The 26889-nt window shown below is 28.0% G+C and overlaps 1 protein-coding gene across 3 annotated transcripts in view; it reads right to left on the reverse strand.

The window, feature by feature from the left end:
• The window catches only part of LOC130895676 (myosin-VIIa), a 52683-nt gene extending 32254 nt beyond the window's left edge, over positions 1-20429 (reverse strand). The window contains exons 1-4 of one of the 3 annotated variants that reach the window (XM_057803134.1): positions 20261-20429; positions 1813-1985; positions 1440-1760; positions 973-1375 (exon numbers count right to left, since the gene is read on the reverse strand). In XM_057803134.1, the coding sequence (XP_057659117.1) occupies positions 973-1375; positions 1440-1760; positions 1813-1938 (850 nt within the window). In that variant the 5' untranslated portion in view covers positions 1939-1985; positions 20261-20429. Of the gene's footprint in view, positions 1-972; positions 1376-1439; positions 1761-1812; positions 1986-8454; positions 8786-20260 lie in introns of those variants that run through there. The other 2 variants (XM_057803133.1, XM_057803136.1) reach the window with 2 other exon arrangements.
• Between the last annotated feature and the right edge of the window lie 6460 nt (positions 20430-26889).

Genomic DNA, 26889 nt, shown 5'->3' on the forward strand with positions numbered 1-26889 from the left:
GGTAGTTATGATTTTTTGAACATGCATATAGTTTCCATCAATAATCGAACATGTTTGGTTCCCTGTATTTCCAATACTGTGTGACCCAGAAAAGTCCTGATTTTTTTCCAAGTACATCTAACATTCTTTGATAAATCTTTATCATTTCAGCTCAATCCTACAATTATTTTGGTAGTTATGATTTTTTGAACATGCATATAGTTTCCATCAATAATCGAACATGTTTGGTTCCCTGTATTTCCAATACTGTGTGACCCAGAAAAGTCCTGATTTTTTTCCAAGTACATCTAACATTCTTTAATAAATCTCTCTCATTTCAGCTCAATCCTACAATTATTTTGGTAGTTATGATTTTTTGAACATGCTTATGTTTCACATCAATAATCGAACATGTTTGGTGCCCTGTATTTCCAATACTGTGTGACCCAGAAAAGTCCTGATTTTTTTCCAAGTACATCTAACTTTTCTTAACAAATTTCTATCATTTCAGCTCAATCCTACAATTATTTTGGTAGTTATGATTTTTTGAACATGCATATAGTTTCCATTAATAATCGAACATGTTTGGTTCCCTGTATTTCCAATACTGTGTGACCCAGAAAAGTCCTGATTTTTTTCCAAGTACATCTAACATTCTTTAATAAATCTCTCTCATTTCAGCTCAATCCTACAATTATTTTGGTAGTTATGATTTTTTGAACATGCATATAGTTTCCATCAATAATCGAACATGTTTGGTTCCCTGTATTTCCAATACTGTGTGACCCAGAAAAGTCCTGATTTTTTTCCAAGTACATCTAACATTCTTTAATAAATCTCTCTCATTTCAGCTCAATCCTATAATTATTTTGGTAGTTATGATTTTTTGAACATGCATATGTTTCACATCAATATTCGAACATGGCAACAATTTAAAAGGCTACAAAATCATTTTTAAGACCTTTGTAGCAATAAATTTCAATCTTTTCTCACCTTGATTTAAATAAAAATATTTATCAGCATCCACAAGTCCATACTTTTGTCGTTCCGAAGGACCCAAAGCTCCCAAGAGTTCGTAAAAAACATGATAATTACGTTCCCCCGGAGCCTGAGTTACAATTCTAGATTTTTCCAATAAATATTCAGTAACTTTGGCACTTATAATAGATCCCTGTTTGAAATAGACCTCTAAATATTTCCCAAACCTAGAACTGTTATCGTTTTTAGCAGTCCTAGCATTACCGAACGCTTCCAAAAGCGGCGTAGCTTCCAAAATTTGTTCAGTTACTAAAGCTTGATTCCTAGGAGCCGAAGGAGCTACGGCTGCCAAATATTGCATTACCAATTTCGTCGATTCCGTTTTCCCAGCACCGCTTTCACCGCTAATCACCACAACCTTAAAATAATAAAAATATTGTCGATTATTTCTTGTATTTTTAATAAAACCGTAAATTATATACCTGCGGAACTGGCAACGCCGAATAAGCAGCGGCTCCCAAAGCGAATATATGAGGTGGAAGATCTCCAATCATTTTGCTTCTATAACTTTGCGCAGTTTCCAAACCGTAACTCTCGTCGAAGTTCCTGTAAGGATTTACAGCTACCAAAATGGAACCCGCGTAAGTATATATTAAATCATGATCGTATCGCAGCTTGAGATTCCATAACAGAGCTGCTTCGTGAAGATCCACTAGATCCACCATGTCTTCCACACCTTTAGCGCCCAAATCTTGCCGGCGACGTACCTGACCTTCACCCTCAGCCAAAGCGAACGTTTGAACCTAAAACATTTTATATTTCAACGGATAATATTTTGGAAAATTAGTAGTTTACCTTTCCGTTTATGATGGCTTGGACGGTAAGTACGTTCGCGCTTTTGTGGCATTCTAGAACTTCTCCTGGTATCCAATGACCGACTCCTGGATCGAACCATATCAAATCGCCCGTAATCCAATCCATTTTCGATGTTGATCGTTCTCAATTACCTGGGATCATTTTCTTAATCACTGTAACGAAATTATTTTTATACTATTTGAGTTTTTTCTATTCGCACTTTCTGAAGCAAACGCGATCGAGAGAGTGTGGATAGCTAGCTTCTCTGCTCGCCAAGAATTGTATCGAAAGCTTCTACGAGAAATCTGTGGATCCAGATCGATCAAAAAGTCGAGTTTTTACTCTGGGAATGAGCTATTAACTTCCAAGAGTTGCATCTAGTGATACAAAGTGATTTAAATTAGAACGGGATTTAGGACAGCCGTTCAAGCTTAAAATCGACCGAAACCTCGAAATTTTAAAGATCGATCTTCTTGAAAATTCGGAATTATGTTCATCTTACCCTCATCTTCAAACCTGACTTGGTCGCGAAGTATGCTTTTTGTTTTTAAGGGGTGAAAATCACCCCTTACTCCAATAAATTGAAAACTAATGAATTAAAGCGGGAATGGGCTTTAGTTATGTTCAAATATAATAAATGTTGATTGTTTTGTATCGTGAATTTGATATTTTGATATTTTACAGTTCACCTACCCTTAAAAACAACCCCTTATACAAAAATTACTTGAAAAATGCGGTCAAAAAACATGAAATTTTATAATAGGATAATTTTTTTTCTTCAAGTATAAGAAATCTGACCGTCAATATTTTTAATAGTGTAACCACCAAAAACCACCCCTCAGAATGGGAAGAATATAAATACAAATGATACACAGCGTGTATAAAAGAATAAATACTCCAAAAAGGTTAAAGACGTTTCGTGATTTTTCCAGCATTATCTCTAGAAAAATGTATTCGGCTTCCCTTTAGGCTTTTTGCATTCATCCATACATCATTTTGTAGGGAATTTCATAAGCTACAAAACCACGAGAGTTTCAACCCTTCTAGGCCCTTTTCTTCAGACAATTTTGATGTTAAAGGGTAAAAAAGACTCTTGCTTGGCATTGAAATCAATACTTTAAACGCTTATATCTCGTTTAATTTTTGAGCTACGTGAGTTTAAAAAAAAGCAAAATGTTTAGTAAAATAAAAGTTAAATTTTAGTTAAAAATCAATTTTTTCGTTTATCCAATAGTTTTTGAGATATTTTGAAAAAATAACGTTTTTTTAAATCGAAAAAAAATTTCGCATTAAACAACTTTTTTTCAAAATATACGTGTTCCAAACCATTCAAATTTTCGGAACGTGTTGTTAGGGCTTAAACAAAGTTAATTTTACGTGGGCTACGATTAATTTTAATTTTGACGTACATGGTGTCAGATTTACCGAAGTTTTTTTTTTCAAATTCGAGTTACTCAACTTATTTTCGTCATAACTCGCTTAATTTTTATGCTAGACAATTTTGTGAAAGGTCATTTTAAAAGTCGAAAAAAGTACTTTAAAAATGTTTACTACAAATTTTGATGAAAAATTGATAGTTTTTCCGTTATTTGAGCTCAAACTTCAGCGTAAATTTACGAAAAAGAAAAATTGGCTTTCAGTGACTCATAAGTTGCTGAATATTATTAAAAAAAATTAATTCAAACCGACTAATTTCTTTGTTTTTTTACAAGCTTCAATTTTGATAAGAATAATTTTTTCCCGAAAATGCGTAATTTTCGAGTTTTTCGTGAAAAAATGTTGAAAAACATGTTTTTTTTTTAATTTTCGTCATAACTCGCTTAATTTTTATGCTAGAAAATTTTCTAAAAGCTCATTTTAAAGGCCTGAAAAAGTACTTTAAAAATGTTCATAACAATTTTTTATGGAAATTTGATCGTTTTTCCGTTATTTGAGCTCAAACTTCAGCGTAAATTTACGAAAAAGAAAAATTGGCTTTCAGTGACTCATAAGTTGCCGAATATTATTAAAAAAAATTAATTCAAACCGACTAATTTCTTTGTTTTTTTACAAGCTTCAATTTTGATAAGAATAATTTTTTCCAGAAAATGCGTAATTTTCGAGTTTTTCGTGAAAAACTGTTGAAAAACGTGTTTTCGTTTTAATTTTCAATCGCCAATAACTCAAAAATTATAGAGTTAATTAAAAAACTTCATTCCACATTTTCTTCATAAAATTCAATTCTCTATCCATTCCCGGTGTTATTTTCAAATTATAAATTTCCACCCCTGAGTAAGGGTGGCATTCATCCCTGGGGTAGAAGCATACATTGACACTAAATCAGGTTTATTATTTGCGTCATTTTTAAGCTTCTGCCAAAATTTCAAACTAATCCATGAAGCTATTTAAAATTGCGAGGTGATTTGCTTGGTTAACTGTACTAATTTGAATATATTTAAAAACAGACTGAGCTTCTGGGGTCTAGATTAAACGACATTTTCCATTTACAACATCGTGATGATAAAATAACCTTTCTAAAACAGATAATATAGTTATTATAATAATATTTCTGCTTTGTTGCGTTTTTTTTTACTCAAAATCCTCAAAAACTTGTTTGAAAGCAGCGTTGCTGCATAATGGAAATTAGCCCCCTTCAGCGAAGGTTGTTCATGGTTCTAACATTAAAGAGACTTTGAATAGAGTAAACCCGCTTCAAAATGTTGTAGCGATTTCAAATCAGTCCACTTTTGCTGCAACTACAACTTGGTTACACAAAATTGCCGTTTCATTTTCAATTTGAACACTAGGAAGAGAAAAAACACTATAAAAAGGAAGCGGAAAGTCCAATAAATCACATCCTAGACTAAGGATGATATTTTCCACGAAAAAAATATGTTTTTCGTCACTAGGAATTATTCCTCGATATTTTAGTGAAGATAAACTTTAAAAGAGAAAATCCGATGCTGTTACATATCGCTACGAATCGAAATTTAGCTTTCACTCAAACCGATGCGATGTACAAAATTCACCGGTATGAAGTAACATTGCATTATTAAATTATAATACTGCCTGACGAGGTAATTGAATGAGTAATAATTCGTGTGATATAAAAGTAGATGCGAGGAATGTAAGATTGACCTCGAAATTCATTGAAAACAGGATTCTTGGTTAATAAATAATTTTATTTGTCATTTAGTTAACTCTATCAACGATAATCAAAAGTTCTGTGTGTCATACTGTTTATTTTTATTTCGCAATAAATAAATATTTGTTTTTAAATTGCAAATTATAAAAAATTTTTCAAAAATAAAAAAAAAGTATTATTTAATGCTGATTTTTTTCAAAATTATGCATTTCTAATCAGCCAAACTTTCAGATCTCATAAATAACATCGAAATATAATATTTGGTACAAGGAATAAGTTTAATTTTGATTTTCAATGAAATAGCATTAGTTTTAGTGTAACTTTTTTTTAGGTTCAACTATTTTACATCATATCTCACTGAAATTTCGGTCGAAACGATTTTTATTAGTAGTCATTCGAAAGGTCTTTTTAAGCTCTTTAAAAAGTATTCTATGACTTTTTGTTGAAAAATGTACCCTTTTCCCGTTATTTGAGGTTAAATACTCAATTACGTAAAACAAAATCTATTTATTGAAAACAGGATTCTTGGTTAATAAATAATTTTATAACTCTATCATCGATACATAATCAAAAGTTTTGTGTGTCATACTTATCGACTGTTTATTTTTATTTCGCAATAAATGAATATTTTGTTTTTAAATTGAAAATTATAAAAATTTTTTCAAAAATAAAAAAAAATATAAAATTACACTGGTAAACACTGTTTTTGTCGCTCTAGTTCAGGTATTCGAGCTTAAACCTGAATTATTTCACGCAGATTTTTCTGGAAATTTAGAATTAAGCTCATCTTACCCTCCAGATCAAGATCTAGGTGGTAGCAAGGTGTGCAAATTGTTTTTAATGGGTAAAAACAACCCCTTATCGAAAAATACTAATATTATAGTTTTTCCTACTTTTTTTTCAATTCGAATGTTTTTAGTTTATGCAGATTAAATATCTTAACATATTGTATAAAAGAAAATTTATATATTTCGTAGTATCAACCCTTAAAAATCATTAAAAACTACCCTTCTTAAGAAAATAATATAGGAACAAATCTTTTAACGATTTAAAACATTGCAATTTCATTTTTACTGTGAAAAATTCATAACATTCTAATAAAATTTAATTGGTTATCAATTTTCATTATCCAACCCTTAAAAACTACCCCTTTGCAGAGAATGAATGTATAAAAATAAATCTAATGATTGCAAACTTTTAGATTTTGCATTCTTTTTGGTATTAAAATTTCTTGTCTCTACTTGAAGTAATTTTTCATTCTCCACACCCTGTCAACCCTTAAGAACCACCCTTTTACGTCTTGGTACTCTCGAATGTACCTACAGGCAACTTAGCATTAACAGAAAAAATCTGTGCGCCAAAATTTGAAACTTTTTCATATCCCAAAATTCACAAAAAATAATTTCAAAATTTTATTTTTTATGTAACTCCATTAATTTTGAAGTTATCACATCCTAAAAAAAACCATTTTAAAGGTAATTTTCAGGGCTACAAGCCTATGTATGTTAAAAGGGCTTGAGACTCTCCACATTTTATTAATAAAAGTTCAAAGGGCTGTGGGTAAGTAATCCTCGCACTGTAGTGACAGATTAATTTGGTTATAACTCCGACAATTTTCATGCTACAAAAAAAATAAAAAAAGCAAAATAATCGTCATAAAAAATGCTTTAATTTGATTTTTTATTTGTTTTTGTATCTCTTATAGTTATGGAGAAAAAATGAGTTAAAATTTTTTTTTTTAAAAATCAAAGAAAAAGTATTATTTAATGCCGATTTTTTTCAATATTATGCATTTCTAATCAACCAAACTTTCAGATCTCATAAATAACATCCAAATAAAGTATTTGGTACAAGGAATAAGTTTAATTTTGATTTTCAATAAAATGGTATTAGTTTTAGTGCAATTTTTTCTTTAGTTTCAACTATTTTACATCATATCTCAATGAAATTTCGGTCGAAACGATTTTTATCAGTAATCATTCGAAAGGTTTTTTTAAGCTCTTTAAAAAGTATGTCATGATTTTTTGCTGAAAAATGCCCCCTTTTCCCGTTATTTGAGGTTAACTGCTCAATTACGTAAAACAAAATCTATTCAAGTATTTATAACTTACTTTAGGTAGAACATTGAGATCTTAAAATTAGCTTAATTTCTTTGTTTTTTTATAAGCTTCATTTTTGTTCACCACCTTTTTTACGATAAAACGCATCATTACAGAGTTATACGTAAAAAACTATTAAAAAATGCGGTTTTTTTTGACAAAAAATCGTATTTTACAATTGCGAATAACTCAAAAACTATTGATCTGTCGAAAAAACTTTATATAACATTCTTTACTTTAAATTTGCTGATTTTTCGATTTCTGGGGTGATTTTTGGTGAAAAATAGTATTATTTTCACCCTAACAGAATGTCCCAAAAGTTTCAAATGCGTATGAGTACGACATCCGTAGCGCTAATATTTTATTATATTAGGTGCCATTTTGTATATCGACCCAAAATAAGTCGAAAATGAACAATAAAATTTTTCGATATCTCACTTCGTTTTCGAGATATCGATACTTAAAATCGAAAAAACCTAACCTTATCTAACCACACCGAGGCTTCCCCATTAAAAGCATTTGTAGTACTTTTTTGTTAAAAAATCGATTGGAAAATCCATTTTTGATATTTTTTTATTGTACAGGCTGTCCCTGTAAAAGTTACGGATTGTTAACTATTGGGCATAAGCCGCTTCTGACTTTCAGACAATTTTTCAAATCAAATCAAGTCCCTGAGCATTTAATTTAACACAGCAAGTTATTTCAAATATATTCCAAGGTTTAAAAAGGTAGTCACCAAAGGGGGGAACCGAAAAAAAAAAAGAAAAACTAGAATTTCCAAATGAATTAAAAATAAATTTCCTGATATTCCATGTATTAAATGGGTGATTCCATTATAACTGTGATATTCAATGTCCTGTATTGTTTTTTTGTACTAGTCATTAATTAATAATCAATTAATAAAAATTTTGTGTTAATTGAATAATTCTTAAGATATTTAAACATTATTTTTATACAATATAACTTGCCACTTAAAGAAAACTTATACTACATCACTTGAATGTCAGTACCGTGTCATGTCCATTCCTAGAATTTACCGATAAATTATTAATTTTTTTTTGTCGTAACAAATGATTTAAACTAATTACCTTATAAATTCTAATGTTTATGATCAAACTGAGGAAAATTGATGCACTTGTTGTTTAATATCTTAAGTTACCATGTCAGTACCGTGGATAAATGAGTCAGTACCGTGGAACTCAAAATCCGACATTTGTGTCTTGCTCGTGATACTTTGAAGTTGTAGTAAATTCCTCTTAGAGTTTTATTTTTACAGTAAAATAGATGAATAATATGCATAAAAAAGTTAGAAAAGTTAAATTTTAAAATCTTGAAATTTTGAATACAAAAAATCACAGTTAGAACGGAATCACCCAAATATAGTATTCTAATCGTATGTAATGGATATTTATGACATACCTTTTATGTTTTAACCTCGAAACGCCTCATTGAAACCATTTTTTTTAATAGTAATGAACAGAACTGACCTTTTTAAAAGTATTATTTCACTTTTTTACGTTTGATAACAACCCGAACGAAAGCGAGTTTGAAATAATTGCAAAACAATGTTTTATTTTATACACATTAATAATATAACTCTGGCTGTTGTACGAAAACTAACAAATTGTAAAAACACCTCGTCCATTATCAACGTAAACAGTGGCGTTCAATCAAAATATTTATATTTCACGTTTATCTAAAAACAAACTACGTAATACAGAATTCACAAGAATTCATTCAAATTAGACATTTTTTCGCAAAATAGGGATTTTCTTATCCGGGACTTACGTATCTCTGAGTTACAGGCTTATAAAGTTACATATCTGAAGGCCAGGGGCGGCTCAAGCCCAATGGTTAACACTCAGTGTATTGATTTTCGGTTTCTACTTCGAATTAGATACTTTCAATCGAGGTATAAACAAAATTTACTACATTACAATGTACGTTCATTCTATTTGGTAAGTGGAAATTTATAATCTTTTAATTTATCGCACTATTATAAAAAGAAACGTTAACAATTCAAGGCGAAGCCGTCTTTTTATAACCGGAAGAAATCTTAACACGTCGACTGCATACAGAATATGTCATAGACTTTAATAGGTTCGTCATTTGTTGTTTTCAGAGGTGAATGAAACCTAATACGAAAAGATATTTAAAAAACAGTAAGTTTATACTGGAATCGCTTGTTGGCGTGCTCGGTATTACCGAACAATCTGCGGAATTGGTGCATCGCGACAGACGAAATTGAGTCTAAATACGAAATAAAGTATTTGGAAGTGACTTTCCTGGCTCCACATATAGAAAACAGCTCAAAAAACGGCCAAGATGGCGACAATTCTCTCAATTCTTGTGTATGGGGCAAGAGACAAGTTGCACTGAGTTTCTCCGGACTGTCTCTGAACGCTACGAAGGCGGCGGACCTGAAGGAAGTCCTACATTACCCAGTTTTGGACAGGACACGGCTACGGTGTACAAACACCCGAGTGGAAACGACTCAGATGATGCCGAATACACGTTCTTCATGAGTAACCGCTGGAGGGACCTTGCCACAGCTACTGTAGTTTATCATCATCAACTACTTATGGAAAAAGAAGAAACTGAAGCCCAGTGCACATTTAAGAGGTTCAAACACTTGTATAAGCTTTTCGAAAGGGCCAAGCTACAGGTAAGTCTCCCCAAATCCTAGTGAGCTTATTTTATGAACAGCCCTCGTATTTATTGGATTCCCAGTTGATTTTTTTCACAAGTAGATCATTCCTCAACATCATCCGTGCGACGGGATATGAAAGTTTTAAATATAAATCACGTAGAAAGTGGAATGTTTTTTATTTGTTTAAAAATTAACACGTCAAAATCGCCAAATCATTAGTATTCATATCAAATTGAAGTCACTCGACGGATGTACACCTAAATTAAATAGTTTTATTTATAACAGTATTAAAAAAAAAACGTCTAGAAGAATTCCAAGTGTGCCGAACAAGATTAGAATTCGAAATTGTTACAAAAATCAAGGTCAAGGACGCGAGACAAACTTTTCGAAGATTTAGATCCAATTTTCGTGATATCTCTTCAAATTCCGACCGGAAGGTCTCTCTGAAGCTCTTTGCCCATTTAGCCCATGGATCTTCCATCATTCTATCCACGTAGTCTCCCCAATATCGTCGTATCGTGCTCTCCACTTGTACAAGCATACTTCCTGTTCTATTGGAGTTTCTTCTCCATCATTTTAAACCCCAATTAATTGTTATTTAAACTCCTTTACTGCGTAGATTGTCCTTGGTGTCTCAAGGCGTTTCTTGTTGGTATTTCGTTCACTAGTTGAGCTGGTGGAGCTACGAAGATGCCATTAAGACTTTGAAGAATGAAATATTCGCCAATATCTTCCTTCCTGGAAGATATTGGTGGTGTTCTGTATCTTATGATCCTAGAGGAAGCAAACAATGTTAAATATGTAACGGGAAACGATTCCGTTTGCTCTAAATTAAAAAAAAAATGATTATCTGCACGTATCCTAGAAGATCAGCAAATGGTTCTTCAGTATCTGCTCGCCAATCTGCCACTTGTAGAAGAAATTGAGTTTCTAGAAGTTGATTGTGACTATACACCGAATGGTAATGACATCTACCTCTTAGGGGAAACCCAGATATGCAAAAATGATGAAAGAATCAACGACAAGGCTCGGAAGAGGAATGCCAATTCCTTCCCAATGACCCCAACGTGAAAGAAGACCTCCTATCTACTTAAGAGACTCCATGATCGGGGAAGTCCTTTTTTATCAATAAAAAACTGATTGCAACACCAGAGAAACGTTAAATAACTGCCCAAAAGTTACAGTTTTGAAAATTAAATGATTCGAACGAAAGTACATATTGATTTGACCTCGTATTTTTACACCCACGCCACAATGGAAATGTTGAAAATGCTAAACATGATGAAGAAGATCCTGTTCACGATTACCAATCTTCGAAATAACCTTGAGATTATGAAACATACTTATTTTCTAATCATTTACATATTAAAAATCCAGCTAAATAAAATGAAAAACTTGTATCCCACAAAACACAGCGTCAACCTCGTACAATTTAAAACAAAGTTGGTGTGAATATGAACAATGAAAGATTTATCGTTATTTGTAATCTAGTAATACAATATATATGTTTAATTCATAAACTAAGTGGGAAATTAGAAAGTTCAAATGTTAATGTATATCAGGTTTCGAAATAAATCTACTATTCCACTAAAAGTTATATAAAAAACGTCTTACGATGATAGACATTTCAAATGTCAAATGCCAAATGTCAAATGTCAAGATTGACGTACGGGAATCAAAGAATCCAAGAGAATTTAAATGAAATCTCAAACCAAATCACGATTAAACATTTAAAATAAATTCCTTTATAAGATGGTTCTGAAATAAATTCGGACTTATGGGATTAAACTCTGAGGTATTGCAAGTAACTCTAAGATTGGCATTTTCAAAGGGCTACAGCTTCCATTTTGTTTTTGATTCATGATTCTCTGTTAGGCTGGAGACTTTTTTGGACAATCCTCGTATAAAACATTACAAAATATCTTCGCTTGAAGCTATAGAGTTATGAAATGGAATAAAAATTTAGTAAAATGATTCAGCAAAATATTACAACCATATTTTTGAAAGTACATTCAATATCTATTAGTACGCGTCCAATTTATAAATAATAATAATAGTTACGTAATGCTAACATATGAAAACAGCTTCAGTTAAATATTGCATATATGAATAATTAATTTTTTTCGGTAAAATAAGCGAAGGAAGTACGGGGCGTACTTGAAAATATAAAATTAATTTTTTTTTTAATTTTACCGGATTAAGAGGTAATTTTTATAAGATAGTCGTAATCTTCAATGAATTTTGCGCATTTTTTATATTACAACTTTTAGTGTATCTCTTCAAATAAGAGGTAGGGGTGAGTGGGAACCTTGTTATTAAAATATGACTGTAAGTCCGGTTCTGCTTAGCCGATTTTTATAAACTTGAGGTTATTTGGAAGAGCTTTTGTCCAGCAATACAAAATATATGATTTATAAGCAATTTAATTAGTAATGTGAATGCTAGAGGGCGTTATTTCATATATTTTATATATTATTACAAATTTGTTTATCAAAAGTTTAAGTAGGTTTAAAAGTAAACTAAATTAACGTTAATGATAGAAATGTATGTTTATGGGAGAAAAATCCGGGTTTAGTTAACTAAAAGCAGGTTCTTTTATAACAAGACTGTCCTAAATCTCACACCTCATAATTTTGGAAACATTTTGACAGCTTTTGATATCTAAGATTCAAATTTATAGATTCTAAACCATATGTCATCAATAAATTGTCGATTTTTCATAAAAAATACATTTTTTCAATAGAAAGATTTTGTCAAAAAGTTTAAAAACGATAATTTTGGAAACATTTTGACAGCTAAGCTAAGATAAGCTTCAAATTGTTGGGTTTTGAATCCTATAACAACAAGAAATTGTGGATTTTTCCAAAAATTGCTTTTTTAAATCGAAAAAAATTGAAAGACATTAACAAAAAGTTTAAAAATGATAATTTTGGAATCATTTTGACAGCTTTTGATATCTAAGATTCAAATTTATAGATTCTAAACCATATGTCATCAATAAATTGTCGATTTTTCATAAAAAATACATTTTTTCAATAGAAAGATTTTGTCAAAAAGTTTAAAAACGATAATTTTGGAAACATTTTGACAGCTAAGCTAAGATAAGCCTCAAATTGTTAGGTTTTGAGCCCCATAACAACAATAAACTGTGGATTTTTCCAAAAAATGCTTTTTTAAATTGAAAAAAATTGAAAGACATTAACAAAAAGTTTAAAAATGATAATTTCGGAATCATTTTGACAGCTTTTGATATCTAACAATCAAATTTATAGATTCTAAACCATATGTCATCAATAAATTGTCGATTTTTCCGAAAAAAAAGCATTTTTTTAAAAGAAAAAGTTTATTAAAAAGTTTAAAAACGATAATTTTGGAAACATTTTGACAGCTAAGCTAAGATAAGCCTCAAATTGTTAGGTTTTGAGCCCCATAACAACAATAAACTGTGGATTTTTCCAAAAAATGCTTTTTTAAATTGAAAAAAATTGAAAGACATTAACAAAAAGTTTAAAAATGATAATTTCGGAATCATTTTGACAGCTTTTGATATCTAAGATTCAAATTTATAGATTCTAAACCATATGTCATCAATAAATTGTCGATTTTTCCGAAAAAAAGCATTTTTTTAAAAGAAAAAGTTTATTAAAAAGTTTAAAAACGATAATTTTGGAAACATTTTGACAGCTAAGCTAAGATAAGCCTCAAATTGTTAGGTTTTGAGCCCCATAACAACAATAAACTGTGGATTTTTCCAAAAAATGCTTTTTTAAATTGAAAAAAATTGAAAGACATTAACAAAAAGTTTAAAAATGATAATTTCGGAATCATTTTGACAGCTTTTGATATCTAAGATTCAAATTTATAGATTCTAAACCATATGTCATCAATAAATTGTCGATTTTTCCGAAAAAAAGCATTTTTTTAAAAGAAAAAGTTTATTCAAAAGTTTAAAAACGATAATTTTGGAAACATTTTGACAGCTAAGCTAAGATAAGCCTCAAATTGTTAGGTTTTGAGCCCCATAACAACAATAAACTGTGGATTTTTCCAAAAAATGCTTTTTTAAATCGAAAAAAATTGAAAGACATTAACAAAAAGTTTAAAAATGATAATTTCGGAATCATTTTGACAGCTTTTGATATCTAAGATTCAAATTTATAGATTCTAAACCATATGTCATCAATAAATTGTCGATTTTTCATAAAAAATACATTTTTTCAATAGAAAGATTTTGTCAAAAAGTTTAAAAACGATAATTTTGGAAACATTTTGACAGCTAAGCTAAGATAAGCTTCAAATTGTTAGGTTTTGAACCCTATAACAACAAGAAATTGTGGATTTTTCCAAAAATTGCTTTTTTTAATTGAAAAAAATTGAAAGACATTAACAAAAAGTTTAAAAATAATAATTTTGGAATCATTTTGACAGCTTTTGATATCTAAGATTCAAATTTATAGATTCTAAACCATATGTCATCAATAAATTGTCGATTTTTCATAAAAAATACATTTTTTCAATAGAAAGATTTTGTCAAAAAGTTTAAAAACGATAATTTTGGAAACATTTTGACAGCTAAGCTAAGATAAGCCTCAAATTGTTAGGTTTTGAGCCCCATAACAACAATAAACTGTGGATTTTTCCAAAAAATGCTTTTTTAAATCGAAAAAAATTGAAAGACATTAACAAAAAGTTTAAAAATGATAATTTCGGAATCATTTTGACAGCTTTTGATATCTAAGATTCAAATTTATAGATTCTAAACCATATGTCATCAATAAATTGTCGATTTTTCCGAAAAAAAGCATTTTTTTAAAAGAAAAAGTTTATTCAAAAGTTTAAAAACGATAATTTTGGAAACATTTTGACAGCTAAGCTAAGATAAGCCTCAAATTGTTAGGTTTTGAGCCCCATAACAACAATAAACTGTGGATTTTTCCAAAAAATGCTTTTTTAAATCGAAAAAAATTGAAAGACATTAACAAAAAGTTTAAAAATGATAATTTCGGAATCATTTTGACAGCTTTTGATATCTAAGATTCAAATTTATAGATTCTAAACCATATGTCATCAATAAATTGTCGATTTTTCATAAAAAATACATTTTTTCAATAGAAAGATTTTGTCAAAAAGTTTAAAAACGATAATTTTGGAAACATTTTGACAGCTAAGCTAAGATAAGCTTCAAATTGTTAGGTTTTGAACCCTATAACAACAAGAAATTGTGGATTTTTCCAAAAATTGCTTTTTTTAATTGAAAAAAATTGAAAGACATTAACAAAAAGTTTAAAAATAATAATTTTGGAATCATTTTGACAGCTTTTGATATCTAAGATTCAAATTTATAGATTCTAAACCATATGTCATCAATAAATTGTCGATTTTTCATAAAAAATACATTTTTTCAATAGAAAGATTTTGTCAAAAAGTTTAAAAACGATAATTTTGGAAACATTTTGACAGCTAAGCTAAGATAAGCTTCAAATTGTTAGGTTTTGAACCCTATAACAACAAGAAATTGTGGATTTTTCCAAAAATTGCTTTTTTTAATTGAAAAAAATTGAAAGACATTAACAAAAAGTTTAAAAATAATAATTTTGGAATCATTTTGACAGCTTTTGATATCTAAGATTCAAATTTATAGATTCTAAACCATATGTCATCAATAAATTGTCGATTTTTCATAAAAAATACATTTTTTCAATAGAAAGATTTTGTCAAAAAGTTTAAAAACGATAATTTTGGAAACATTTTGACAGCTAAGCTAAGATAAGCTTCAAATTGTTGGGTTTTGAATCCTATAACAACAAGAAATTGTGGATTTTTCCAAAAATTGCTTTTTTAAATCGAAAAAAATTGAAAGACATTAACAAAAAGTTTAAAAATGATAATTTTGGAATCATTTTGACAGCTTTTGATATCTAAGATTCAAATTTATAGATTCTAAACCATATGTCATCAATAAATTGTCGATTTTTCATAAAAAATACATTTTTTCAATAGAAAGATTTTGTCAAAAAGTTTAAAAACGATAATTTTGGAAACATTTTGACAGCTAAGCTAAGATAAGCCTCAAATTGTTAGGTTTTGAGCCCCATAACAACAATAAACTGTGGATTTTTCCAAAAAATGCTTTTTTAAATTGAAAAAAATTGAAAGACATTAACAAAAAGTTTAAAAATGATAATTTCGGAATCATTTTGACAGCTTTTGATATCTAAGATTCAAATTTATAGATTCTAAACCATATGTCATCAATAAATTGTCGATTTTTCCGAAAAAAAGCATTTTTTTAAAAGAAAAAGTTTATTAAAAAGTTTAAAAACGATAATTTTGGAAACATTTTGACAGCTAAGCTAAGATAAGCCTCAAATTGTTAGGTTTTGAGCCCCATAACAACAATAAACTGTGGATTTTTCCAAAAAATGCTTTTTTAAATTGAAAAAAATTGAAAGACATTAACAAAAAGTTTAAAAATGATAATTTCGGAATCATTTTGACAGCTTTTGATATCTAAGATTCAAATTTATAGATTCTAAACCATATGTCATCAATAAATTGTCGATTTTTCCGAAAAAAAAGCATTTTTTTAAAAGAAAAAGTTTATTAAAAAGTTTAAAAACGATAATTTTGGAAACATTTTGACAGCTAAGCTAAGATAAGCCTCAAATTGTTAGGTTTTGAGCCCCATAACAACAATAAACTGTGGATTTTTCCAAAAAATGCTTTTTTAAATTGAAAAAAATTGAAAGACATTAACAAAAAGTTTAAAAATGATAATTTCGGAATCATTTTGACAGCTTTTGATATCTAAGATTCAAATTTATAGATTCTAAACCATATGTCATCAATAAATTGTCGATTTTTCCGAAAAAAAGCATTTTTTTAAAAGAAAAAGTTTATTCAAAAGTTTAAAAACGATAATTTTGGAAACATTTTGACAGCTAAGCTAAGATAAGCCTCAAATTGTTAGGTTTTGAGCCCCATAACAACAATAAACTGTGGATTTTTCCAAAAAATGCTTTTTTAAATCGAAAAAAATTGAAAGACATTAACAAAAAGTTTAAAAATGATAATTTCGGAATCATTTTGACAGCTTTTGATATCTAAGATTCAAATTTATAGATTCTAAACCATATGTCATCAATAAATTGTCGATTTTTCATAAAAAATACATTTTTTCAATAGAAAGATTTTGTCAAAAAGTTTAAAAACGATAATTTTGGAAACATTTTGACAGCTAAGCTAAGATAAGCTTCAAATTGTTAGGTTTTGAACCCTATAACAACAAGAAATTGTGGATTTTTCCAAAAATTGCTTTTTTTAATTGAAAAAAATTGAAAGACATTAACAAAAAGTTTAAAAATAATAATTTTGGAATCATTTTGACAGCTTTTGATATCTAAGATTCAAATTTATAGATTCTAAACCATATGTCATCAATAAATTGTCGATTTTTCATAAAAAATACATTTTTTCAATAGAAAGATTTTGTCAAAAAGTTTAAAAACGATAATTTTGGAAACATTTTGACAGCTAAGCTAAGATAAGCCTCAAATTGTTAGGTTTTGAGCCCCATAACAACAATAAACTGTGGATTTTTCCAAAAAATGCTTTTTTAAATCGAAAAAAATTGAAAGACATTAACAAAAAGTTTAAAAATGATAATTTCGGAATCATTTTGACAGCTTTTGATATCTAAGATTCAAATTTATAGATTCTAAACCATATGTCATCAATAAATTGTCGATTTTTCCGAAAAAAAGCATTTTTTTAAAAGAAAAAGTTTATTCAAAAGTTTAAAAACGATAATTTTGGAAACATTTTGACAGCTAAGCTAAGATAAGCCTCAAATTGTTAGGTTTTGAGCCCCATAACAACAATAAACTGTGGATTTTTCCAAAAAATGCTTTTTTAAATCGAAAAAAATTGAAAGACATTAACAAAAAGTTTAAAAATGATAATTTCGGAATCATTTTGACAGCTTTTGATATCTAAGATTCAAATTTATAGATTCTAAACCATATGTCATCAATAAATTGTCGATTTTTCATAAAAAATACATTTTTTCAATAGAAAGATTTTGTCAAAAAGTTTAAAAACGATAATTTTGGAAACATTTTGACAGCTAAGCTAAGATAAGCTTCAAATTGTTAGGTTTTGAACCCTATAACAACAAGAAATTGTGGATTTTTCCAAAAATTGCTTTTTTTAATTGAAAAAAATTGAAAGACATTAACAAAAAGTTTAAAAATAATAATTTTGGAATCATTTTGACAGCTTTTGATATCTAAGATTCAAATTTATAGATTCTAAACCATATGTCATCAATAAATTGTCGATTTTTCATAAAAAATACATTTTTTCAATAGAAAGATTTTGTCAAAAAGTTTAAAAACGATAATTTTGGAAACATTTTGACAGCTAAGCTAAGATAAGCTTCAAATTGTTAGGTTTTGAACCCTATAACAACAAGAAATTGTGGATTTTTCCAAAAATTGCTTTTTTTAATTGAAAAAAATTGAAAGACATTAACAAAAAGTTTAAAAATAATAATTTTGGAATCATTTTGACAGCTTTTGATATCTAAGATTCAAATTTATAGATTCTAAACCATATGTCATCAATAAATTGTCGATTTTTCATAAAAAATACATTTTTTCAATAGAAAGATTTTGTCAAATAGTTTAAAAACGATAATTTTGGAAACATTTTGACAGCTAAGCTAAGATAAGCTTCAAATTGTTAGGTTTTGAACCCTATAACAACAAGAAATTGTGGATTTTTCCAAAAAATGCTTTTTTAAATCGAAAGAAATTGAAATGCATTCACAAAAAGTTTAAAAATGATAATTTTGGAAACATTTTGACAGCTTTTGATATCTAAGATTCAAATTTATAGATTCTAAACCATATGTCATCAATAAATTGTCGATTTTTCATAAAAAATACATTTTTTCAATAGAAAGATTTTGTCAAATAGTTTAAAAACGATAATTTTGGAAACATTTTGACAGCTAAGCTAAGATAAGCTTCAAATTGTTAGGTTTTGAACCCTATAACAACAAGAAATTGTGGATTTTTCCAAAAAGTGCTTTTTTAAATTGAAAAAAATTGAAATGCATTCACAAAAAGTTTAAAAATGATAATTTTGGAAACATTTTGACAGCTTTTGATATCTAAGATTCAAATTTATAGATTCTAAACCATATGTCATCAATAAATTGTCGATTGACCTTGACTCTAAATTTGTTCTGCACCACTCTTCTTCTTTTTATCGTAATGGGGCTTTAAACGTTTTGTTATTTAAGGTCAGTCTCTCCCAGATATTCCCCATGTTTTAGTTTGTCGCCATTTTCAATAAATTGAGAGTTTTTCAAATGTAAACCTCTCCCCTTTCTTGTTTTGGTATTTTTGTGCATCTACACCCAAAGAAAGTTTCTACCAACGTCTTAGAAAAGTTTATTCTGGACGAAAAAATCGTGATGAAACTAATTCATGAGGATTTCTCCGAAGAAAAATCGTTAAGCAGATGCCTGGGAACGGTGTCTCAATTCGTCAATTCGGACATTCTGCGGTGGAAAAGCCCGGGAGTGAAAATCGTCCCACGGAAAAGCTCTGCGTGACTTCCAAGAAGAAAAACGTTTTCTCAAAACTATTCAATTTAGAATTCGTTCTAGTTCAATTGAAAGATCGAAACGCCGTTTGGATTTTTGAATTTCGAAGCCGCAAATTTGGTCACCGACAAGTCTTCCTTTCGGCCACTATAACTTTTATTCCATTACATATTTTGACTTGAAAAAAATTGTACAACTTATTTAAATGTTAATAAATATTTCGTAACAACAATGAGATTGATTATTTCAATGGCTTGGCAGTAAAAAATTACTGAAAAATACTGAAAAAAAAAACAACCGAGAGAATCCCTTTAATGATGAATTTTCTACTTAAATCACCCTGTATATTATGTTTTTATGAGTTTTACGTTAATATCCTTTAATATTTAAAGATAAAAAAATGTTTTCCTTTACTATAAACATAAATAAATCGAAATATTTTAAGTTACGAAATTAATTATAAATATTATACTTAAATCACCCTGTATATTTTATTTTTTATTATAATTCCGGAATTTTAAATGATTATCCAACATTTTCTATCAAGATAAATATTTGAAAATATAAAATGGAATTTCTATTCGAATAGGTAAGTTTCTCAAGGATTTTTTTACCTTTCACTATATTTTCAACAATAACCGACAGTTTTATCGATTTTTCTCAACAATACATCTCATTTCACAATAACAAACTATTTAATTACACTTTTTAATTTCTCTAACCTACAATTTCAATACCGAAGACAGGTCTTGAAGGCATTATAATACAAACATTTTCTCTTTATCACCTTTTTGCGATTGTGAAAAAAATGTCGATTTAACGAAAATCCGTAGACTTGTTAAAAGTGTGTTGGGTCTCTGACTCGACCCATCGTTGATATCACGTCAATTTGTATGGAATGCGGATTGCTACATAAGCAAAACACCCAGATTTTGTTGTTTATTTGTGGTAAACAAACTTACCTGTAATCGATCGTTTATAATCCGATAATTGCACTTATATTTAGTCAACTTTGTTATAGTATTTCACATTTTTTTGTTCGGATTTCACAGGTAATTAGTCGATATATCGACAGACAACACTTTTAAAATACAGATTATAGCGAGAACTCTACACTCTACTGGTAGGTCGACTTGGAAGGTGAAGTAAGGTGCGTCCCGTTAGGTTGGTATGCGGAGAGGAGAAGCTCAACTGCACTCAATTCGTAACAATAAAAAATTGTCGCTTTTTACAAATAAATGCTTCTTTGAATATGGAAAAATTTAGAGGGATTGTCGATAACTTTAAAAATGGTAATTTTTAAATTGAAATACATTAACAAAAACTTTAAAAATGATAATTTCGGAATCATTTTGACAGCTTTTGATATCTAAGATTCAAATTTATAGATTCTAAACCATATGTCATCAATAAATTGTCGATTTTTCCGAAAAAAAGCATTTTTTTAAAAGAAAAAGTTTATTAAAAAGTTTAAAAACGATAATTTTGGAAACATTTTGACAGCGAAGCTAATCTAAGCTTCAAATTGTTAGTTTTTGAACCCTATAACAACAATAAATTGTGGATTTTTCCAAAAAGTGCTTTTTTAAATTGAAAAAAATTGAAATGCATTCACAAAAAGTTTAAAAATGATAGTTTTGGAAACATTTTGACAGTTTTTGATATCTAAGATTCAAATTCATAGATTCTAAAATATATGTCATCAATAAATTGTCGATTTTTCCGAAAAAAAGCATTTTTTTACTAGAAAAATTTTATCAAATAGTTTAAAAACGATAATTTTGGAAACATTTTGACAGCGAAGCTAATCTAAGCTTCAAATTGTTAGTTTTTGAACCCTATAACAACAATAAATTGTGGATTTTTCCAAAAAGTACTTTTTTAAATTGAAAAAAATTGAAATACATTCACAAAAACTTTAAAAATTATAATTTTGGAATCATTTTGACAGCTTTTGATATCTAAGATTCAAATTTATAGATTCTAAAATATATGTTATCAATAAATCGTCGATTCTTCCGAAAAAAAGCATTTTTTTACTAGAAAAATTTTATCAAATAGTTTAAAAACGATAATTTTGGAAACATTTTGACAGCGAAGCTAATCTAAGCTTCAAATTGTTAGTTTTTGAACCCTATAACAACAATAAATTGTGGATTTTTCCAAAAAGTGCTTTTTTAAATTGAAAAAAATTGAAATGCATTCACAAAAAGTTTAAAAATGATAGTTTTGGAAACATTTTGACAGTTTTTGATATCTAAGATTCAAATTTATAGATTCTAAAATATATGTCATCAATAAATTGCCGATTCTTCCGAAAAAAAGCATTTTTTTACTAGAAAAATTTTATCAAATAGTTTAAAAACGATAATTTTGGAAACATTTTGACAGCGATGCTAATCTAAGCTTCAAATTGTTAGTTTTTGAACCCTATAACAACAATAAATTGTGGATTTTTCCAAAAAGTACTTTTTTAAATTGAAAAAAATTGAAATACATTCACAAAAACTTTAAAAATTATAATTTTGGAAACATTTTGACAGCTTTTGATATCTAAGATTCAAATTTATAGATTCTAAACTATATGTTATCAATAAATCGTCGATTTTTCCGAAAAAAAGCATTTTTTCGATAGAAAAATTTTATCAAAAAGTTTAAAAACGATAATTTTGGAAACATTTTGACAGCTAAGCTAATCTAAGCTTCAAATTGTTAGTTTTTGAACCCTATAACAACAATAAATTGTGGATTTTTCCAAAAAGTGCTTTTTTAAATTGAAAAAAATTGAAATACATTAACAAAAACTTTAAAAATTATAATTTTGGAAACATTTTGACAGCTTTTGATATCTAAGATTCAAATTTATAGATTCTAAACTATATGTTATCAATAAATCGTCGATTTTTCCGAAAAAAAGCATTTTTTCGATAGAAAAATTTTATCAAAAAGTTTAAAAACGATAATTTTGGAAACATTTTGACAGCTAAGCTAATCTAAGCTTCAAATTGTTAGTTTTTGAACCCTATAACAACAATAAATTGTGGATTTCTCCAAAAAGTACTTTTTTAAATTGAAAAAAATTGAAATACATTCACAAAAACTTTAAAAATAATAGTTTTGGAAACATTTTGACAGCTTTTGATATCTAAGATTCAAATTTATAGATTCTAAACTATATGTCATCAATAAATTGTCGATTTTTCCGAAAAAAAGCATTTTTTTAATAGAAAAAGTTTATCAAAAAGTTTAAAAACGATAATTTTGGAAACATTTTGACAGCGAAGCTAATCTAAGCTTCAAATTGTTAGTTTTTGAACCCTATAACAACAATAAATTGTGGATTTTTCCAAAAAGTGCTTTTTTAAATTGAAAAAAATTGAAATGCATTCACAAAAAGTTTAAAAATGATAGTTTTGGAAACATTTTGACAGCTTTTGATATCTAAGATTCAAATTTATAGATTCTAAACTATATGTCATCAATAAATTGTCGATTTTTCCGAAAAAAAGCATTTTTTTAATAGAAAAAGTTTATCAAAAAGTTTAAAAACGATAATTTTGGAAACATTTTGACAACGAAGCTAATCTAAGCTTCAAATTGTTAGTTTTTGAACCCTATAACAACAATAAATTGTGGATTTTTCCAAAAAGTGCTTTTTTAAATTGAAAAAAATTGAAATGCATTCACAAAAAGTTTAAAAATGATAGTTTTGGAAACATTTTGACAGCTTTTGATATCTAAGATTCAAATTTATAGATTCTAAACCATATGTCATCAATAAATTGCCGATTCTTCCGAAAAAAAGCATTTTTTTACTAGAAAAATTTTATCAAATAGTTTAAAAACGATAATTTTGGAAACATTTTGACAGCGAAGCTAATCTAAGCTTCAAATTGTTAGTTTTTGAACCCTATAACAACAATAAATTGTGGATTTTTCCAAAAAGTACTTTTTTAAATTGAAAAAAATTGAAATGCATTCACAAAAAGTTTAAAAATGATAGTTTTGGAAACATTTTGACAGCTTTTGATATCTAAGATTCAAATTTATAGATTCTAAACCATATGTCATCAATAAATTGCCGATTCTTCCGAAAAAGCATTTTTTTACTAGAAAAATTTTATCAAATAGTTTAAAAACGATAATTTTGGAAACATTTTGACAGCGAAGCTAATCTAAGCTTCAAATTGTTAGTTTTTGAACCCTATAACAACAATAAATTGTGGATTTTTCCAAAAAGTACTTTTTTAAATTGAAAAAAATTGAAATACATTCACAAAAACTTTAAAAATTATAATTTTGGAATCATTTTGACAGCTTTTGATATCTAAGATTCAAATTTATAGATTCTAAAATATATGTTATCAATAAATCGTCGATTCTTCCGAAAAAAAGCATTTTTTTACTAGAAAAATTTTATCAAATAGTTTAAAAACGATAATTTTGGAAACATTTTGACAGCGAAGCTAATCTAAGCTTCAAATTGTTAGTTTTTGAACCCTATAACAACAATAAATTGTGGATTTTTCCAAAAAGTGCTTTTTTAAATTGAAAAAAATTGAAATGCATTCACAAAAAGTTTAAAAATGATAGTTTTGGAAACATTTTGACAGTTTTTGATATCTAAGATTCAAATTTATAGATTCTAAAATATATGTCATCAATAAATTGCCGATTCTTCCGAAAAAAAGCATTTTTTTACTAGAAAAATTTTATCAAATAGTTTAAAAACGATAATTTTGGAAACATTTTGACAGCGAAGCTAATCTAAGCTTCAAATTGTTAGTTTTTGAACCCTATAACAACAATAAATTGTGGATTTTTCCAAAAAGTACTTTTTTAAATTGAAAAAAATTGAAATACATTCACAAAAACTTTAAAAATTATAATTTTGGAAACATTTTGACAGCTTTTGATATCTAAGATTCAAATTTATAGATTCTAAAATATATGTTATCAATAAATCGTCGATTCTTCCGAAAAAAAGCATTTTTTTACTAGAAAAATTTTATCAAATAGTTTAAAAACGATAATTTTGGAAACATTTTGACAGCGAAGCTAATCTAAGCTTCAAATTGTTAGTTTTTGAACCCTATAACAACAATAAATTGTGGATTTTTCCAAAAAGTGCTTTTTTAAATTGAAAAAAATTGAAATGCATTCACAAAAAGTTTAAAAATGATAGTTTTGGAAACATTTTGACAGTTTTTGATATCTAAGATTCAAATTTATAGATTCTAAAATATATGTCATCAATAAATTGCCGATTCTTCCGAAAAAAAGCATTTTTTTACTAGAAAAATTTTATCAAATAGTTTAAAAACGATAATTTTGGAAACATTTTGACAGCGAAGCTAATCTAAGCTTCAAATTGTTAGTTTTTGAACCCTATAACAACAATAAATTGTGGATTTTTCCAAAAAGTACTTTTTTAAATTGAAAAAAATTGAAATACATTCACAAAAACTTTAAAAATTATAATTTTGGAAACATTTTGACAGCTTTTGATATCTAAGATTCAAATTTATAGATTCTAAAATATATGTCATCAATAAATTGCCGATTCTTCCGAAAAAAAGCATTTTTTTACTAGAAAAATTTTATCAAATAGTTTAAAAACGATAATTTTGGAAACATTTTGACAGCGAAGCTAATCTAAGCTTCAAATTGTTAGTTTTTGAACCCTATAACAACAATAAATTGTGGATTTTTCCAAAAAGTACTTTTTTAAATTGAAAAAAATTGAAATACATTCACAAAAACTTTAAAAATTATAATTTTGGAAACATTTTGACAGCTTTTGATATCTAAGATTCAAATTTATAGATTCTAAACTATATGTTATCAATAAATCGTCGATTTTTCCGAAAAAAAGCATTTTTTCGATAGAAAAATTTTATCAAAAAGTTTAAAAACGATAATTTTGGAAACATTTTGACAGCTAAGCTAATCTAAGCTTCAAATTGTTAGGTTTTGAACCCTATAACAACAATAAATTGTGGATTTTTCCAAAAAGTACTTTTTTAAATTGAAAAAAATTGAAATACATTCACAAAAACTTTAAAAATTATAATTTTGGAAACATTTTGACAGCTTTTGATATCTAAGATTCAAATTTATAGATTCTAAACTATATGTTATCAATAAATCGTCGATTTTTCCGAAAAAGCATTTTTTTACTAGAAAAATTTTATCAAATAGTTTAAAAACGATAATTTTGGAAACATTTTGACCGCGAAGCTAATCTAAGCTTCAAATTGTTAGTTTTTGAACCCTATAACAACAATAAATTGTGGATTTCTCCAAAAAGTGCTTTTTTAAATTGAAAAAAATTGAAATACATTAACAAAAACTTTAAAAATTATAATTTTGGAAACATTTTGACAGCTTTTGATATCTAAGATTCAAATTTATAGATTCTAAACTATATGTTATCAATAAATCGTCGATTTTTCCGAAAAAAAGCATTTTTTCGATAGAAAAATTTTATCAAAAAGTTTAAAAACGATAATTTTGGAAACATTTTGACAGCTAATCTAAGCTAAGCCTCAAATTGTTAGGTTTTGAACCCTATAACAACAATAAATTGTGGATTTTTCCAAAAAAAGCTTTCCGCAATTGAAAAAAATTGAAAGACAAGCGACAAGTGACAAGTGGCAAGTGACAATTGACAAGTGACAAGTGACGTTTCTCAATTTACACCTGACTCTAACAGAGTCAGATTATCTATGTCTTCAACACCTCTGTTTGTGTCAGTTCATTTTTCAACAAATTCTGTATAATCAAGAAGTAATATTTTTTCCACCATTTCGCTTACTCCAACTGTACACATCTCACGATGCGGTAAACTAAAAGTCATAAAGAGGCTTTGTATGTATGTACATACATATAATACGCGTACTTCAAGATTAATATTTACTTAGCCGGTGCAGTTTGTCGCACCCGGTTCGTACCGGGGCTACTATAAACAACTTGGTTGAGATTGACACGTTGTTACCACTGGTTTCTAATATAAGTAGGTATTATTAACCTTCGAGTTTAGAGACTTACTTCACTTTCCATTAAAAATAGAAATATATCGGTCATGACACACAGAAAAATTTTCTAGCTTTAGCGACCTTCGCATCTCAAAATTATATATTTGGAAAAGTGTAATTGAGTAGCTGGCAACGTCACTCGTGTTAAACTGCGGCGGAAAAAACATTAAAAAGTGTTTGGTGTTGTTTAAACGGAAACCGAAGGAATTTCTGAGTCATTTGGTGACAATTAACGATACAACAACCAACAACAGAGACCAAAGCAGATTCCTAGTTTGCAAATGTATCGATTTTAAAGAAAACTATATTAAAAAAACATTTTCAAAATTACTAATTGGATTTCCCTCGTATATGAGACGCGCACGTGCGTCTGCGATGTTTTCTTTTTTGTATTTATATAAATTCAACGCCCCTCGTAATAAAATTAATTTTTAATTATTAGGGACAATACATATTGGAAATAAACGATAATTATTCACTAAATATCTATAAATTACCGCTCCCATTCTATAAATAAGTGCATATGAATTACTAACTAATATAAAAGTTGAATA

This window comes from Diorhabda carinulata, chromosome 6 (assembly GCF_026250575.1).
Source record: "Diorhabda carinulata isolate Delta chromosome 6, icDioCari1.1, whole genome shotgun sequence".
Lineage (NCBI taxonomy): Eukaryota > Metazoa > Arthropoda > Insecta > Coleoptera > Chrysomelidae > Diorhabda > Diorhabda carinulata.